The following is an 18,498-nucleotide window of genomic DNA, read 5'->3' as shown; positions in this document are numbered from 1 at the left end:
GCAATCACTACAGAAATGCAAGACAGCAATCCGGATCATGAAAAATAATATAGACCATCTCTTTTAATTGAGCCATTGTTATTTACTAAATTAGTTATAACTGGGAAGGAATTTTGTGGTTGTTTTAATTTTTTGTCAGTAATTTGTATCTGATTTCTTTGGTGCATTTCCTCCTCGTGAATCTCTCTTAGGTGAAGGAGTTGGAAGAGCTATCAGCAATATCATTCTTACCCTTCTACTTCTTTGTCAATATCTCCTCTGCCATCTCAAAGTCGTCCACCTCCATCGACCTCAACACCATTAAGGCGACCCTCCCATTCCACTGACCAGTTGTCATTACAAGTTTTTGATAGCCGTATCATGGGATTTAAGTTTCTGACAAGTTTCTTCTATGGCATAGTTATGTTTATGCCACAACAAATATGCTTTCAATGTCTATTGCTCGATTTATTCCTAAATCACTATATTTATTCATTTGATTTTCAAATATTTTATATAATTTTGACTTTAATTAAAATTATTGATAGTATCTTTGCTATTAATTCAGTTTAATGAGAAAAAAAAACTTGTAACATTTATAGTAGAATAATTGATAAAAATAACTCTACTTAAATAGTGAATTGATATCATACAATTACATTTGAACATTAAATGTTAATATATTACAATAAATTATTAAATTCAATGTTAATATATATATATATATATATATATATATATATATATATATATATATATATATATATATATATATATATATATATATATATATATATATATATATATATATATATATATATATATATATATATATATATATATATATATGGGACGACTCAAGTGAGAACACTTGGTTATTATGAGAAATGAGAACAATAAATCACGACCGTTAAATTTTGATTTTGTTGACTTTAATGGACTGGATTGATTTCTCTTTCTATGATCCTTAATATTTATTTTAAATCAACAACCAATCCAGTTCATTAAAATCAACAAAATCAAAATTTAACGGTCGTGATTCATTATTCTCATTTCTCATAATAACCAAGTGTTCTCACTTGAGTCGTCCCCTATATATATATATATATATATATATATATATATATATATATATATATATATATATATATATATATATATATATATATATATATATATATATATATATATATATATATATATATATATATATATATATATATATATATATATATATTACACGAAATATATGACTAACAATATGCACATGTCTTCAGTTTCTTTGTTTAAATTAAATATTATTAAAATAAATGAGAAAATATGAAATAGTTTTTTTTTGGGTAGAATACACATTCGCGTGGTTTTGACGAAAATTCTGTCGTACCATTTAGCATTTTCATATATATATATATATATATATATATATATATATATATATATATATATATATATATATATGTTAAGTTTGTATATGATTAGTAAAATATATTTTTTATCAAAATTAATTTTAATTATTTTCTTTTCCATTTTTTTACTATTTATTTTAAAACAAACATTCCCATGATTTAGAATAGATGCTTTTACATTTTTCTGTAACTTATAAAATAACTATTGGCATCAATAGTATAGTAGAATGATGAGATTTGAGTATTTTTAATTGTAATACAATATATAACCTACACAAGTTCTAATTAAGGAATGAATTAATAATTTATCCATCGTTATATTTAGACATTTTAAGATGACAAATAATGTACATAAAATTGAGAGTGGTATTTTTAAATTTTAAGGAAATAATTGAGAGTGATATAACTAAAATTATCAGTTTATTATATTCTACGGAAGCAACAAGAGTGATAGTTATAAATTATATCAACTTTTATAAATTTTCTTATTGAAGCTCGCTATTTTCATGGATCACTATCACCAAAATATATTTGTTTATTTTAACCAACAAAATATTTGTAAATATTTATAGTTGTTAGTTGTATTTATAAATATTTATAGATATTAGATATATGAATTTATCAATTCATATATATTTTACCACTGTAACTCACTATTTTCACATGTCATTATCACCATAATACCCTTTTTATTTAAATTAACAAAATATTTATAAATATTTACTACATATTTATTTTTAAATATTTACAGTTATTATTAGTAATTTTATAATAACAATTGTATATCACCAACAACTCAGCCTTACCGCATTTCAACTCTTAAATTAACATTCTTCATTCGAATTTTAAACTTGCTTTTTTACGTTTGCAATGCGTTATTCATCTTAAGATTTAATTTACCCGTGCGGACGCACGGGTCTTCTACACGTTACCATAAAAAAACTTTTCAAATACATCCCCTTAAACCATAAAAAAGAAAAGAAAAAAGCAAAACGCAGCAATAGCAAAAGTGTAGCTAGGGTTTGAGTGGGTTGATCGATCAGAAAAATTTGCTGCTTCCAATTCCAATCGCGTTTCCGTCATCGTCGTGGCCATGGATTCTCTGTTAGCAAGCTACGCCTCTTCAGACGAAGAAGAAGACCATCAACGACAACCACCTCAACATCAATCAATCCCTTCCAAAACGACACCGTCTTCTTCCTCCCTCTTCCCCTCTCTTCCTCCACCCAAATCATCTTCCTCCTCTTCTCTCTTCAACTTTCTTCCTCCTCCCAAACAACCCTCTTCCCACACACTTTCAACCACTCCCTCCAATTTGACCGGAATCGGAATCGGAATCACTTCCCTTCCAAAACCTAAATCCCAAATCAATGAAAAACCCAAAAGAGTCGTGCAATTCAAACCCCCAATCATTCCTTTACCCAAACCCAATCTTGAAGACGACGATGAAGACGATGACGAAGAAGAAGAACGAAACAGAAGAAGAAAGCTGGAGTCTTCCCTTCAAACTCCATCGGTGACATCATTCCTGTCCAGCATCCCAGCACCCAGAAACTCTTCCACTCTCGGTGTTCAATCAACCTCTGGCTCTGGCAGAAGATCCATCCTCGAAACCACCTCACCAGCACTACCGGAGCCAAGTTTCAGTGGTGGTGATGGTGGTTCTGGTTCTGGTTTTGTTGCCACAGAGAGCAGTGTTCATGAAGATCAAAATGGAACAGATTATGAAAATTATGAAAATTACCAATATGCCACTGACCAGTATGATAGTTATGGAAATTACCAATATGCAACTGATCACCAGTATGATGGTTCCGGTGCCAGCACTGGCACTGCTTCGAATGATGATGGATATGTGAATTATGGTGGCTATGAAGGTTATGGGCAGTATGAAAATAAATGGGTTGATAGGTCGGATCCATCGGCTCCGGAGGATTCTGGGATTAGTGAGAGTGTGTTGAAGTTTACTGGGAAGAGAGGTAGGAAGGATGTTCCCGTGGAAGTGATTGAAGTGAAGCAAGATGAGTTGATGAAGAATAGACCAAGAGAGGATAAAGCTAAGCTTACTGGGTTAGCTTTTGGACCTTCTTATCAGGTATTGTTCAGTTTTCTATTTGGCTAATTGTTATTGTTTTTTTTGTTATTGTTGATGATGATGATGATGATGATGTGTGTGTATTGTGATTTTTGTGAAACTCTGATTTGATTAAGTGTCGAGGCGAACAATTACTGAGATTGTGCTTTTTGCGTGTGTGTGTGTGTTAGATTTAATTTAACTTAATTGGTAGTAAGGCAAGCGAGGTAAGGAGATTTTAGTAAAGTGCACATATGAGTGTTGGTTGAGATGAAACATGTGTGACTAAACAAAAAACAATATCTGAAATAATTTTGGGCCTTGTTAAATCCTAGGTGAAAGTATGTTCGAACAGTGTAGGAGATATTAAACTCAATAGAGGATGGGTTTTTTGGTCACGAATTGGATTGCATTCAAGAGAAATTGTAAATCATCTTTTATTAAGAAAAAATGAACTTCCTTGTAAAAGCTGTGAAGTCTCCTTTATGTAGAACAGCTGCTATAAATAAAAGAAATCCTAAATTGCACAATTGGTTTAGCTATAGCTATCTAGTATAAATCGAAAGCACAAATAAATGCAAAATAACATTGGTATAGGAGCCAAACTTACGTTGGATGAACAATACCCATCTAGCAATAATCCCGATAGCTATAAGTGGAGATTTGTAAAGGCAAGGTGCATTTGCTTACATTGGTTCCTAAGGCAGGGGCTAGGGATTAACAACTAAACGCAAGGTAGAATGCTTCATACGTTGCATCTTGTGAACAGGAAAGAAAATTCATAGCTTAAAGATTTTGAATTAGTCAGGGTACTTGTATCTAATTGTAATTTGTTGGTGACTGGTTCTGATCCTCAGTTGTTCCTGTAGTCAGTCGAGTGTTGGTACTATATCTTGGCTCTGTTTAGCGTATGTATATGTATTTTTGTGATTAACAGTAGGACAAACCTTAGGAATTTTGGTATGTTATCTCATTCAGCTGGTGAGCAATACTGTGGTCTCGAAAATAAGAAGACGCTGTTTTTTTTGTTTGGTTTTGAAAACTTGGTATCCGGCTTTGAGACCGACTAATCCAAGGGGATCAATCCCACCATCCACTAGCGGGGGGCCATTTAAAGCCTGAGCAAAGCTCTGTATGAATTGACCCAACGTAAGGATTGTTAGCACCTAGCCCTTGAGAGGAGCACACTCTCAAGTCCCAAGCCTTCACCAACCGGCCAACCCTTGAGATTTTAAGAGGAAACTGTTTGAATTAACACAATGGAATTTGACTGTTTTATGAACTATCTTTGAATTAACACACGAGAGAGCATTTTGGTTGTTGTTGTCATGTTTGTCTGTCTATACATAAAACCAACTTATATTTTTAAACTTTAATTTCTGTTGCCATTTTTTTGGATGCCTTTGCCTTTGCAACTACAAAGAAAACCTTTCAAATAGTTGTTAGTTGAGTCTTTTTCTTACAACAATCGAAAGAATTATGGAATAATATTGTTGGACACTTGGACTGTTCAATACTGTATTGTTGGATCTTCATCTTCTACTGCTTCTATCCCTATAAAAGACAATAGTAGTGATAACTACATTTTCGGCATGTGTCGGTTTGTAGTGGGAAGTGCTTAGCTGAAATATTTTAAACATGTGTTCTTGAGTTTGATTTTGGGTCCATATGTATGGAAAAAGTACTGTGTGATGGGTGTATGCCTATGCCACTATCATCATTCATTACATGACAACCATAAATCATAGTTCATGTTACACCATTTTTACATTTGGAGGCACAGAGAAAAAAAGTTTATGTTACTGGTGACATAAAAAGGTTAATAATTTATTTTTCAGATAAAACCTAGCTTCCGTTTTTTTTTGTAACTGTGTTTTTGGTGTGTAGTATATTCACTTTTAGTAGAATCTCTTTTCCTACCATATTTTCTCGAGAAATGTTAAGTTTACACCCATTTTTAACACCTACACCCTATTTCTATACATAATACATACTAATTTTGTTTTTTAATAATTTATTTACCTTGATTTCTGTGCAAAACCATTTAAATTTGTTGATTTATACGGTGTAACATACCTAGGTGTAGGAAAAAATTGTAAATATAGCACAGCTCTATTTTCTCCATCCACAAAGCTCGAACTCAAAATCCTACTTAAGAGAACCAAGTTCAATTGTACTCGTACCAATGTAATGTTGGTTGACAACCTAGACCTCAATGTCATATCACATCAAAAGTCAAATCTTTAAGAAATAGGAGATTTTGGTTAGTGAGGTTGTCACTAGAAATCGTACACCTCCTTTAATTTTCTTTCTTACCCATAAAAAGTATATCACTGTAATTACTATTTTGTATTTATCAAATTTCTTTCCTTTTGTAGCCTGTTTCAACAAAGGGAAAACCTTCAAAGCTGATGAAGAGGAAGCATCAAATTGGTTCATTGTACTTTGATATGAAACAAAATGAAATGAAACTCGCGGAGCGCCGTTCTAAGGGCATGCTTACCAAAGCTGAAACACAAGCGAAATATGGATGGTGATTTGGGGGATCATGCTGTAATTTTAAGAACTTCCATTTGTAAAATGATTTACAAACGGAGCTTTCAAATGTAGCTGCAGCACTTGTATTATACTGTTCTGTATGCATACATTTACAGATTTACTCCAATTTGCAGCACTTGCGTTATACTGTTCTGTATGCATACAATTACAGATTTACTACAATTTACTTGATCAATGCTTGATTTTTAAAATAATCATGAGGCAACATTATTTTTTTTTAGTAAACTGTGAGAACCTATGTCAAGCATAACATTACTTGCTATCTTTTTAGTTGGAATGTCACTCGTGTTTATTGATTGCTACCTTTCTCTTTAAAATCTAAATAACTTCCATCTGTTTATATAATTTGTTACTGAGATTCAGGTCCAACAAGAAGAACAATAAATTAAATGATTCTTGAACAGACCAAAATGAGGGGACTGAGAAGGATGCATTTTTATATATCAAATGTGTTTGTAACCACAATTTTACATACAAATCTGTAATGATCCACAGAAAGATGAAATAGATTTCTTCCTTGTGAAACTCCCCAAATCTTTGACTTGATATACCTCTTGATCAGAAGGTTGAGCCATTGAACCCAAAAAATGAGCGCTGCACCACAACACAGATAAAATGAGATTTAGAATGTCAGCAATGAAGTAATCAAATATATGTGACAGTACATAAATCACGATATAGATCTATATGTTGAGAATTTATTGTCATACGTATTTCCACTTGAACTGATTCCACAAAATGTGATGGGAACTAGTATCTCATTACAATATCTCATTACAAACGAATAAGGAAGCTTCTTGGATTACAATGTTGCAGATCTTTGCGCCAAAATGGCCAGAACCTAGAAAAGCTAAAACATAAACAACCCCATGACAGGAGAGCCGGAACCGCAACACCGAACTGATACGAACCTAGAAAAGCTAAAACATAAACAACCCCATGACAGGAGAGCCGGAACCGCAACACCGAACTGATACGAACCTAGAAAAGCTAAAACATAAACAACCCCATGACAGGAGAGCCGGAACCGCAACACCGAACTGATACGACGTAGAATCTGCTCTCCATTAAAAACCAATCTTCCCATAATTCCCTCCTCGTATTTATATGCATAACATCACACTCCAACCTAACCAACTAACAAAGGAGTTACCGATCACAAAAATGGCAATACCCATTGTTGCTTCACATATCTGGAATAATTTCCAAAAAGCAGATAAATTTTGGCACCTTAAATATTCACCTTTGGGTGAAATAACCCTCAAGCACAATGTTCTCACAGTCTATCAAGTACAGTCTCTCAAGCCATATTACTGATTTTATCCTATTATTCAAATACTTGATGAAAATAATACATGAAATAGAGTACAACGCATAATAATAGAATCAATTCATGAGAGGCCGTTAAAAACAGAAAAACTGAAATTTACCTCGACATCATAAAACTTGATGTAGAATCTGGAGCTATCAATATACAGCTTAGTTTGAATAATTTCTGCAATAGTAGAACTCAATTTTCCATTAACAGTTGGACCAAGACCCCCAATTGATATCAGTTCTCCATAAGCAGCCGGCTCTTCAGTCCCACCAAATGCAATAGGCACTCCACCATTCAACACAATCATCACATACTGAAACACAATCCCACAATTTCTTAATAAAAAAAAACACAAATTTAAGTCAAATTAACTAAAAAAAAGTTGATAGATAAAACTACAATTGAGTGTTGCTGGCATTAAGCCCATCACGGGTTGGATAATGTTTTGTTATCTACTACAGAGTAATTTCATCAAACAATTGGTGGACAAGAATAAAGAATGTTAAAAAATGTACTCAACAGATTCGGGTTTTCCAATGATTTTTGCAACAGCTTTGGTGGCATCCCTGAGAATGTCTGAAGCAATAACAGGGTCTACGGGAATGTTGGTGAAGAGGTTCAAAGTGGGCATTGCGTTGTTGTTGTTGCTGCTGCTGCAGTTATCAACGGATAGACGAAGTCCTTCGGGATAAGGTATCACCACTTATGAATTTAAACCAGTCAAACAAAACCGCTTAAAGTAAAACTTATAATAGCTACTGCTTATATTTAGAAATATAATTTAATAAAATGACATTTCTAATAAAATGGTTTTTTTTTATGTTCTGGCATCAAGTGGTTTCAGTTCCATTTTGATCGCAGTTGTAGGAGATCGAACCATAGTTCTCTCTATTAAATCTTAGCTTCAATCACCACGGTACCAACTAACAACTAGTAAATGATCGAACCATAGTTCTCTCGAATAAGTGCATGTTTGGATTAACTTTTGCAATGGTCAAAAGCAATTCTAGAGGTGTAGAATTGATTTTGGGTGATTTTGATATGTTTGGTTAGACTAAAATAGAATTGATTATGCATTTAGAATTGATTCTAATTGAAGCTACAATTTGTAGCTTCTGGCTCCAGAATTGATTCGGGGTGATTTTTACACTGAAATTTATTGTTCAATTCACTTTTACATAAATGTATCCAAACATAAATCAATTATGCTAAACTCAATTATACTAGAATTAATTCTACCAAACTCAATTCCGCTAGAATCAATTCTCTCCACTGCCTATCCAAACACACCCAACTAACTTCAATCACCACGGTACCGACTAACAACTGGTAAATGATATTTTTCATTAAAAGATTTTAATTCCATATATTTAATTCACGATTAATTAATACGTCATCTCTTCTAAAATATAAGAGAAAAAACAAAAATCACATAAAAACAATAAAAATATGAGGTTAAAGGTAGTGCACTGACAGTGTAAAAAAGTTTTACACTGTCATCCAATAGAAACAAATCGTTTTACCATGTCATATAAGTTTTTTTAAAATTACAGTTTGACTTGTCCTGATTCATGGTCGTGATTGGTTGACAGTGTAAAACTTTTTTACACTGTCAGTGCATCACCCATTTTCTCTAAAAATATAATAGTTTGATTTGTAGTTTCAACTTTTTTTTTCCTGAAGAATATGTGAATCAATTTTGATAGTTATTTTATTTTATTTTGACAAATTTCTTGCCTTGTGTTATGTACCTTAATATTTTTCTTTTAATAATAAGAATAATCTCACCTGCAAAAATACATACACTTTAAATATTGGTATTTTCTTTTCACAATAAATTTTAAGGTGGATTTAAAAAAAAATGATTTAATTAGTTGCAGCTTTCTAAATTACATGGTGGGTAGGTTTGGCTTTGGGAAGAAATGATGTTCCTATTTGCGAGAGTGTGTCTTCTCGTGGAACCTTTATGTTTTGGTTAATGGCAACCTCACACTCAATAGATTAATATTTAAATGGGAGCTTAATCAATGGGACCCCTTAGCTCCTTTGTGTTTTTGTTGGTTATTGAAGGATTTAGTGCTCTAGCTCCCAAGGATGTGGATTTGAGTTTCTTTTATAGTTTTAAGTAGAGCTGTCAAATGGGCTGGCCCGGCCCAGTCCGCTTCGGCCCAGTGGGCCAACGTGTTTTAATGGGCTGGCCCAGCCCAATTGCTAAATGGGCTACATAAAATGAGCCCGACCCATTTTTCAAAGGCCCGTGCGGCCCGATGGGCCAGCCCAGCCCGTATTTCAATATTATAATTTTAATTTTATAAAAAAGATGTAATGGATACATGCAATACAACATAAGTAGAAAGTCATCATAAACGTATTTAAGTGATGTTTAAAATATTTATCCATAAATATATATGAATACGACAAAATCATCCATGTAAAAGTATAAAGTAACTTAATATTATCACCAATACTTATCAAATTTTCTCTACATCTCACAATCATTTCCTTGATCACATCATTTTGAAAATATATCTTGATCCTCTTTAACTTTTCTTTATGACTTGAAAACACATTTATAAAATCATATCTTATCTCAATCTTTTTTCTCCAAAATTTACCAAAATCTTTTTTAATGGGCCAGCCCAAAGCCCGTTGGCCCGGCCCGGTCCAGCCCATAAAAAACATAGGCCCGGTGGGCTGGCCCAAAAAGACAGGGTCGTATTTTTTTAAGGTATTTTGCTGCCCGGCCCGCGCTAAATTGTAGGGCTTATGTGCCGAGCCCATTTTGACAGCTCTAGTTTTAAGGTTGGGTAGTTTGGTGATCTCTCATTTTGGGTATGTGGATGTCAACATGGGAACGTCACACTTATTATGGGGCGGCTAAGGCTGAGAACCTCTGAGAAATTAAATTTGTTCTACGAAATTTTGAGTCGGGCTTGGGGCTTCGAGTTATTTTCTCTTGTAATTTTATGGGGGTGACCATTTGATAGCTCATGGTCCGTTATATTATAATCAGATCCCATTAGGTATTAATAGTTACAATCCATTAGCCACTTGAATTCATTGAGGTTAAAAAGAGGTTGAATGAGGTCGAACAGGTGGAAGTGAGCTGACCATGTTCTCCTGCTTGATAGAGGATGACTCACCAAAGACGTTAAAAAATCTAACAGAATTATCTTTGTCATAACTAAAAAGTCCCAAGCCTTTGTAATTGACTAAAAAAGTCTCCTATATTAAAGGGATGAGTCATCCACCATATTCTCTAATGGGTCACCCAGGGAGGGGATGAAGCTATAAATACTTAACTAATAGTGGCAACCCTCTGGGAGGGGCTTAAGCTATAAATACTTAACTCAAAATTTAGGTCAATGTGTTAATTATTCACATATCAGCAACCTAAAGACTCATTGTTTGACTTAAAGTAGGCATAGTCTCCTTTATTGTACTACTTACAAGTAGAATTGGTGCCCACCGTAGGGTCTAGTAAAATTGACCTGAACTGCATATTTTTATAGAGATTCTGAATAACCTAGCTTTTGTTTGACAATGGTGACCACTACGGTTATATCTATTAATGGTGACTAATAATCCCTAGTAAGGATGCATGGTGCTACGGAGGAACTACGTCGCTAAAACCAAACCACGCGTATTAGTATTTAGAACATCTAGTAACAACAAAAAGAGGAGGTGGAGCAAGAAGACACAAATGTGTTAGATTCCCAACCCCTTTTGTCCGAAATCTAGGACGCCCTCAATTTTATTTAATTTTAAATCGCCTTTATTAGTGATGTTTGAAGGGAATAAATATTCTCAAGAATAAGTTATCAGTATCAATACACATATAAAGATAATAGGCATAACAAATTCTCTTAAGTGCGAAATTTATTCTGAAACACTAATGGAGGCGACAATGTGCAAGTACACGAACCTTCTCAAGCTATCTATGACCATACATTTGTAGGCTTGAATATGGAATAATTGTAAAAAAAAGAGGATGAGTTGAATATGTTGAACATGTGTTGGTCATGTTCCCAAGATTTGATTTTGAGAGTATCCAATAAACATAAGAGTTTTTAGTAGGTTGAACACTAGAACTCCCTTATACAAGGAAAATGAAGTTTCTAACTAACTTCCAACCAAACAGTGAACAACGGATAGAAGCAGTTACTCTTCCTTCCAAACGATGGATTGAAGCGATTAGTCTTATTTCCAAACAACAACCTAAAGTGGTTAGTCCCCAAGTCAAACCGATATTTTACACAAGCTTATCTTGAACTAAGAAGAGATTTTAAACATTCTGAGGTCACAAACCGAATGGGGGTTATGACGGGCTGGCCACGAACCTATGAGATTTTATGTCGCTTATCTCCAACTTTAGCAAGCTTTTAAATTGGGCTGAGCTTACAAACCAAACCGAGGTTTTACATAAGATAACTATAAACCAACTTGAGATTTAGTATCCGGTTGATATTGAACCAATGAAAGTTTTTGAACGGGTTGACCCTTCGAACCAAATAAGTGACTTAGTAACTAAATTCTTAAACTAAAGCTTTTAAAAAGTTTAACTTTGAACCTAAATATAAAAAAATCCATAATTAGATAAATTATTTAAGCAAGGTGAAAATGCTCCTTGGTGAATTTACAATACCAGCCTTCCAAAATTATACAAATGCCTTAATAAACAACAAACCTTTCTCGAAAGTACTACGACTAAATTTAAGTGATATAAAGTAAAGAAAAATATGTTTAGAGAGTGAGATAAGAGAGCTCACGAATTTAGACGTGAAAAAATGAAGGAAGAGACCTCTATTTATAAGCTAAAGGTAGACACAAAAAAGGAAAAAAATTGGGCCAAAATTGTTGATCCAGTCGATTAGCATTATGCTCCCATCGATTTGGTTGGCCTAAAATTAATCGTTTAGAAGGTTTCAAAAGGTAAGAAAAGATATATAGTCATTATCATTCATTAAGACATTGTCTAAAACGCTTATGGCACATTTTTGTATTAACCCAATCGATTGGGTATAAGTTCCAACCGATTGACCAATATAAAAAAATTCCTAGAACTTTTCTGACAGATCCCGATTCAACTGATATGGCATTAAAGTATTTTTAGAAACAGGTTCTTAAGAAAACTAAGTTATAAAATTTGTTTTAATGTGTGTGTGATTAGATGTATAAATTTACGAGAAAACCCCTATGCTTTTATAGCATATTGTTCAATTAGATGCATTAGGATGAACTTTCACACTTTCTCTCTTTCATGCTTTGAAGCTTGAATACTTGTCAGATAAAACCGTGATACAAAAATTTGCTTGAATTCTTCTTGAAGATAAGGCTTGAGATGTTATTCTTATTTAATGCCATCATTAGAGGACTTGCAATAATCATTAAACCCTAGTTTAGTATCTTAGTCAGATTGCATCATTAGTCATTTGTTATGCTTGCACTTAAGTTGTTATATTCAAAAGTATGTTGTTTAGATCTTTATAAACCTGCAAAACATGGTTCCATATTCTCCCCCTTTTTGATGATTACAACTCATCTCTCAGAGAAGTGGTAAAAGAAATAATATAGGGTTATTACCATTTTACCCCTTGCCATATATGCCAATTCTGGTTTACCCTGTAAATTTTTTTTTTTTGAAAAACAACCTTGCCATTTCAAAATACTAACAATTTAGCCCCTAAAGTCAAAATCCGTAGGAAACTTACGGGTTTTGACTTTAGGGGCTAAATTGTTAGTATTTTGAAATTTCAAGGTTGTTTTTAAATTTTTTTTTTACAAAGGGTAAATCAGAAATAACCTATATGGCAAGGGGGTAAAATAACATATATATATATATATATATATATATATATATATATATATATATATATATATATATATATATATATATATATATATATATATATATATATATATATATATGAGGATGGATATATTTACTCCATGAGTACGTATTGAAGACTTACTTCAAATCTTAACCTTTGATTATCATTAATCTAACGGCTATACTTAATTTTTTATATAGAAAAATATTTCCAAAAATAATTAGATAAAATGATCAATTAAAACCGTTAGATTAATAAAAATCAATGGTTAAGATTTGAAGTAAGTCTACTACACTTACTCTTGGAGTATATATATATATATATATATATATATATATATATATATATATATATATATATATTCTTACTCTTGGATATATATATTCTTACTCCAAGAGTAAATTGTTAACACTTACTCTAAATCTGGACCATTGATTCTTCTCAATCTAATGGTTAAAAATATTAGGTAATTAATTATGGAGAGAGAAAAATATTACTTATTAGTTTTAACCATTAGATTGAGAAGAATCAATGGTCCAAATTTGGAGTAAGTGTTAATAACTTACTCTTGGAGTAAGAATATCCCTCCTCATGTGTGTGTGTGTGTGGAGTGATTAAAGTCCCCCTCAATTAAATAGAGAGTATAATCCCCCTTTTGTCAAAATAAAAAGGTTGGTAAAGATCCATTACAATAATTTAAATATGCAAAAATATTGGCAAATAAACATTTAGAAAAGGAAAAACATCACTCTTTTATTAATTTAAAATTGCTGAGAATTCAAAGTACAAATGGAAATTAAAGAATTGAAATAGTATAAAAACAGGAAATTTTTAGAATAAAAAATTTAGACACATAAGTGAGTCTATTTATTTCCATAAGTATCATCGTCCCTTGTGATGATTTTCTTGGCCTTCTCCATATCTTGGGCTAAGTTCTGGCATATCTACAAAACTTTGTTGATCTATGTGTTTTTTACTTCTTCTGGCATTCTTCTTCCTTGATTATTGGATCATCTTGAAGTACTCCACCTATGACGAGAACCTTTATCTCTCTGAGTGCAGTATCACTTATCATATAGTTGGTTGAGTCTACAACTTCGTCCATGGCATCGATGTTCAAGGTTGCTAAGAGTTTGGTGATCATTGCTCCATAAGGAAGTCATGTTGGTTGATTCTTTTTGGAGTGAATCATGTGGTGAAAAATTCTTTCTACCCAATTTGTTGGAATCTCTTGGGTTAAAAGCCAGAGAGGTATAACATCTTCTTTAATGACATAGTCATGGTTTGCATTCTTTGGAAAGAGGATTCTAGTTTGAAGGTAGTGGATGATGTGAACCTTTGGTTTTAAGTAGGTTGATTTGAGAGGGACTTTTATTTTCTTCATGGGATTGATAACAAGATTTTTTAGGGTCATGGAATGTTTGAAGTTCCTAAATCCTAGGGATCTCTCATGGGTGTAGGATTTTTCCTTAAACCGTAACTAAAAATTTCTTCCAAAGTTATCCTTGTGGATATCTATTTCCACTCCTCTTACCTATTATCTTAGTGAGGTTCCTATAATTCTTAAGTTTAAATAGAATTCTCTTACAATGGTTAGGAAGACGTTATCGGGTATCTGTGTGAAAAAATCTCTTAGAGAGGCTTGACATATTTGATGGTATGGTTTGTAACTTCTTAAGAGGCTTGACTCCATGTATCATGGCTGGATCACATTCTTCCCTAGGATCATCATCTTTTCTTCTTGATTTCTATTTATCAACCCAGCGGTGAAAACATCCATTTTTGGAATATCTTCGGATTTCTAACTCTTTGTAGAGACCATGATGATACTTATGGCGAGAGAAAAAGAGCTTGCACCAGAAAAGAAGTTAGAAGAGATGAAATTTTGAGATACAAGGAGTGAGATGGCATACCTATTTGTAGTGCACCTTTTGATGATTTGATCGTGTATTTTTGGCAAGCAATCAATGGAAATTATGCTGATTGAAAATCAAATTTAATCATTCCAAATTTGGTGGGCCAATCGATTGACTATGGGCTCCACTCGATTGGATAATCAGAACTTTATGGATATTAAGCTTTTAGCATCAATGTTAGGATCTAATTGCTTTAGAGACCATTTTTGGCTTGGATTTGATCTAAAAATATATGCACCAAGCTCTTCCAATCGATTTTCTTAATATGCCTGTTGATCGGGCTTTCATCAATCAACCTCCTTTGTGCATTTTGGGCCTTATGCTAAATTTAGTTGCTTTTATGCACCCCTGTTTAGCTTTATTTAGCACTTCCTTTCTAGAAAAAGCTTAGAAACTCATTTTTTTCGTTAGTAAACATATTTTATTGAGATGAGCAAAATAAAATCCACTATTTTAAGGATTAATTGAAGATTTCCGATCATTTCAATCTTAAAATAGTGTACTACCTCTATTATCAAGAGGCCTTGATAAAACTTCCCTTAAAGGGAACAACAACACATTATGGTTTGTGATTATCTATATATCATAGGATCAGACAAGCGTATGGTGTGTCTCTCACACTCTTTCTCTTTCACAACTCAGAGGCTTTCAAGTTTCTTTGCTTGATACACTAATCTTATAAGTTCTTTACTAGAAACTTGAATCTCCTACTTAATGAGGCTTGAGATGTCTTCAAATTAATCACTGTCATCAAAGAGTTGAAAAGATATTACCACTGAATTCAATAAACATAAGCATTTTCATCATCAAAACACCAAGAAGGTCACCAATGTCACAATCATCATATTTATACTTGAAAGCACATATATCCATAAAATATACCTATGATCACATAGCTCCACAATGAAATCTAGACTTATGAATTGACAGCGAGAAATATGTATTCATTTCAAGGTTAGGGGTAAAGGTTTAGTGTTAGATTTGTTTTTGTTTGTTTGTCGATTCTCCTTCTTTGTGCTGAATTAGTGAAAAAAATTAAATGGTTTGTTTGTATGGTAAAAAATTGGTTCGTTTTAAATGGAATATTTTATTGTTAGCATAATTTTATTTTCAAATGCAAATATTTGATTTTGTTTAAAACTCTTGAAAATTTCTAAGAAACAAATAATGAACCCATAAAAATAAAATAATTGTGCATTGATGTAATTTTCAAGTGATGACCCCTGCCACAATTTTAGAAGTCGAAAAAAAGGTTTAGCATATAGGATTGTTTAATTTGTTTTAGATTAAGGAATAACCTTGTTTATAACTAAGTTTAAGGGTAGGAAAAAACAACAAATAGGTTGTTAAAAAGGGCTACTGCATTATAAGCATGTTTGTGTGTGTGTGTGTGTGTGTGTGTGTGTGTGTGAGAGAGAGAGAGAGAGAGAGAGAGAGAGAGAGAGAGAGAGAGAGAGAGAGAGAGAGAGAGAGAGAGAGAGTATAACAAGAACAAATAAGTGTGTGCACTCAAAATTGAAGGAACAATAGATGCTTTCATTTAAGTAACGAGTTGGACTCATTAAAAGTGAGATCCCATCATATTAAAAAGTTAAATTACATAGTAAAAAGAAGTTAAGAAATGTTAGATCTAATAAGTTTGCCAATTGTGTCTTTAGGAAAGTGAGAATTGGCTTATTCATTTCTTTCTAGGATGAACATTTGATAGGTATAATCCCCCTTAAGAGTCGGTTCCTGTGAATTTTCCTAACTTTGCTCTAGCAAGATCAACAAGATGATTGTATGGTCTAGAGGATGGCTCGTGAGTTAGGATTTTAGGTGGAGAATGGATCTTTTTGTCTGGGAGTTTGATATGGCTAAAGCTATATCGCTTTTGTGGAATCAAGTTCTCTTTCTCCGGAGATGGATACTTGGAGGTGGGACAAATTTTCAGATGAGGTGTTCTTTATTAAGTTGGCATATCTGTCATTTTCGGATAATAGACTCAGGAAAATGTCACTTCCAATAGAGTTAATTAGTTGCTACATCTGGTTCGGAAGAGTTATGCCCCTCTAAGACATCCCTTTTATCTTAAAAACTCTTTTAAGATAAGATTTACACTAGAGAAAATCTAGTTAAACGTGGGATGGTTATTGACCATGGTCACACTTCATGAATATTTTTTTCATAATCAACTGGAGTCAACTAAACATCTTTTTGTTATCGGTGAGTAGAATCGTCAAAATAAGTTAGTCTATATTGACTATTTTGTCAAGCATAGTAAAACACAAGGCTTAAGGCTTAAAACTAGAGTCCAAATTTATAAGGGTTTTTAGCGGTCCCACAGTATTTGCTACCCATTAGGAATAGTCCATATAAGTCGTGGGTATTGTGTTTGACCCGTAAAACTACAAACTTTAAAAATATACTATTTATGGTGTCTCACTCAAAACATTGTGTTGCTTCACTTCATTAAGTTTTATCTTTTCAACTCTATTCAATTCTTTTATATTAAATTTTATATAATAATATAATTAAATTAATATTATTTCATCTTTGACTTCATAGTTTTCATGTTTCTTATTAGTTTGGGTAAATTTGATATTTGTTTATATTTTAAGCAATTTCATATTTGTAATGTACTTAAAAACATCTAATAATATTTTTTCTAAAATAATAGTATTTAAAAATTTATTATATTAAAAAATCTATATTTTATTAAAAAAATAGAGTATGCAACTATATAGAGCCAGACTTAGGCTATATATTTTGATCTCATAATATGATTGACTTTTTTAGTCTAACCTATAAAACCCAAGACTCGTCTAGAGTTGGATAGATCTAGGGTGAATTCTTTAAAAATCGAGAAATAATTATCTTTTCTATTAAGACAGTGTCAGAAGAAGAACCCAAATATAAGATTATTTTTTATTCTTCAAAATAGTACACGTTTATAAAATTTCTTGTAACTCTTATAAAAACACACTGTCTAGTCTTTATTATAAGAAAACGTCTCATTTTTCCAAGTCTATGGCGAAGAGGGGACGAGGGCGTCCGAAAGTTACGGTGCCTCCGTCACCTGCGAACCTTGATTCGCCGGAGAGTCAACCGGTGAATTCTGTGAGAAGTGTTAAAAGATGGGGCAATAATGTGGAATGGAACCAAAGAAGAAAGTTTGGAAGCCAAAACCGAATAGATTGGAGCCAATACCAGAAACTGAAAGTTGCAATCCTAAGGATGATAGGATCCCTATGTTGGAAGAAGAACAGATCTGGACTCTTGTGAACAAAGCAAATGGTGAAAGAGGTAAGAAGAAAATCACTTATACTGAACCATATACTTATGTTCCCTGTGATAATGGTTTTGGGGTGTTAGAGCTTTTGAATGACCCGCTAACAACCATAGGCAATATCCAATGATAGTCTCATGGAGTGTT

At 32.7% G+C, this 18,498-nt stretch overlaps 2 protein-coding genes across 2 annotated transcripts; one reads left to right on the top strand and one right to left on the bottom strand.

Moving 5' to 3' along the window:
* The first annotated feature begins 2,348 nt into the window (after positions 1-2,348).
* LOC131628774 (uncharacterized) lies at positions 2,349-6,142 on the top strand. Its single transcript, XM_058899596.1, has 2 exons — positions 2,349-3,480; positions 5,838-6,142. Exons 1-2 carry the CDS (start codon positions 2,479-2,481, stop codon positions 5,994-5,996), a joined length of 1,161 nt encoding a protein of 386 aa, XP_058755579.1. The 5' UTR covers positions 2,349-2,478; the 3' UTR covers positions 5,997-6,142.
* A 287-nt stretch (positions 6,143-6,429) lies between these two features.
* Positions 6,430-8,069, bottom strand: LOC131628785 (uncharacterized). The gene is made up of 3 exons (XM_058899605.1): positions 7,857-8,069; positions 7,449-7,649; positions 6,430-6,612 (listed from the first exon to the last, which is right to left on the bottom strand). The coding sequence occupies exons 1-3, from the start codon at positions 7,965-7,967 to the stop codon at positions 6,577-6,579; spliced, it is 348 nt and encodes a 115-aa protein (XP_058755588.1). The 5' UTR covers positions 7,968-8,069; the 3' UTR covers positions 6,430-6,576.
* Positions 8,070-18,498: the final 10,429 nt, after the last annotated feature.

Source organism: Vicia villosa, linkage group LG1 (assembly GCF_029867415.1).
Source record: "Vicia villosa cultivar HV-30 ecotype Madison, WI linkage group LG1, Vvil1.0, whole genome shotgun sequence".
Taxonomy (NCBI): Eukaryota; Viridiplantae; Streptophyta; class Magnoliopsida; order Fabales; family Fabaceae; genus Vicia; species Vicia villosa.
This window is presented reverse-complemented; position numbering and strand designations above follow the sequence as displayed.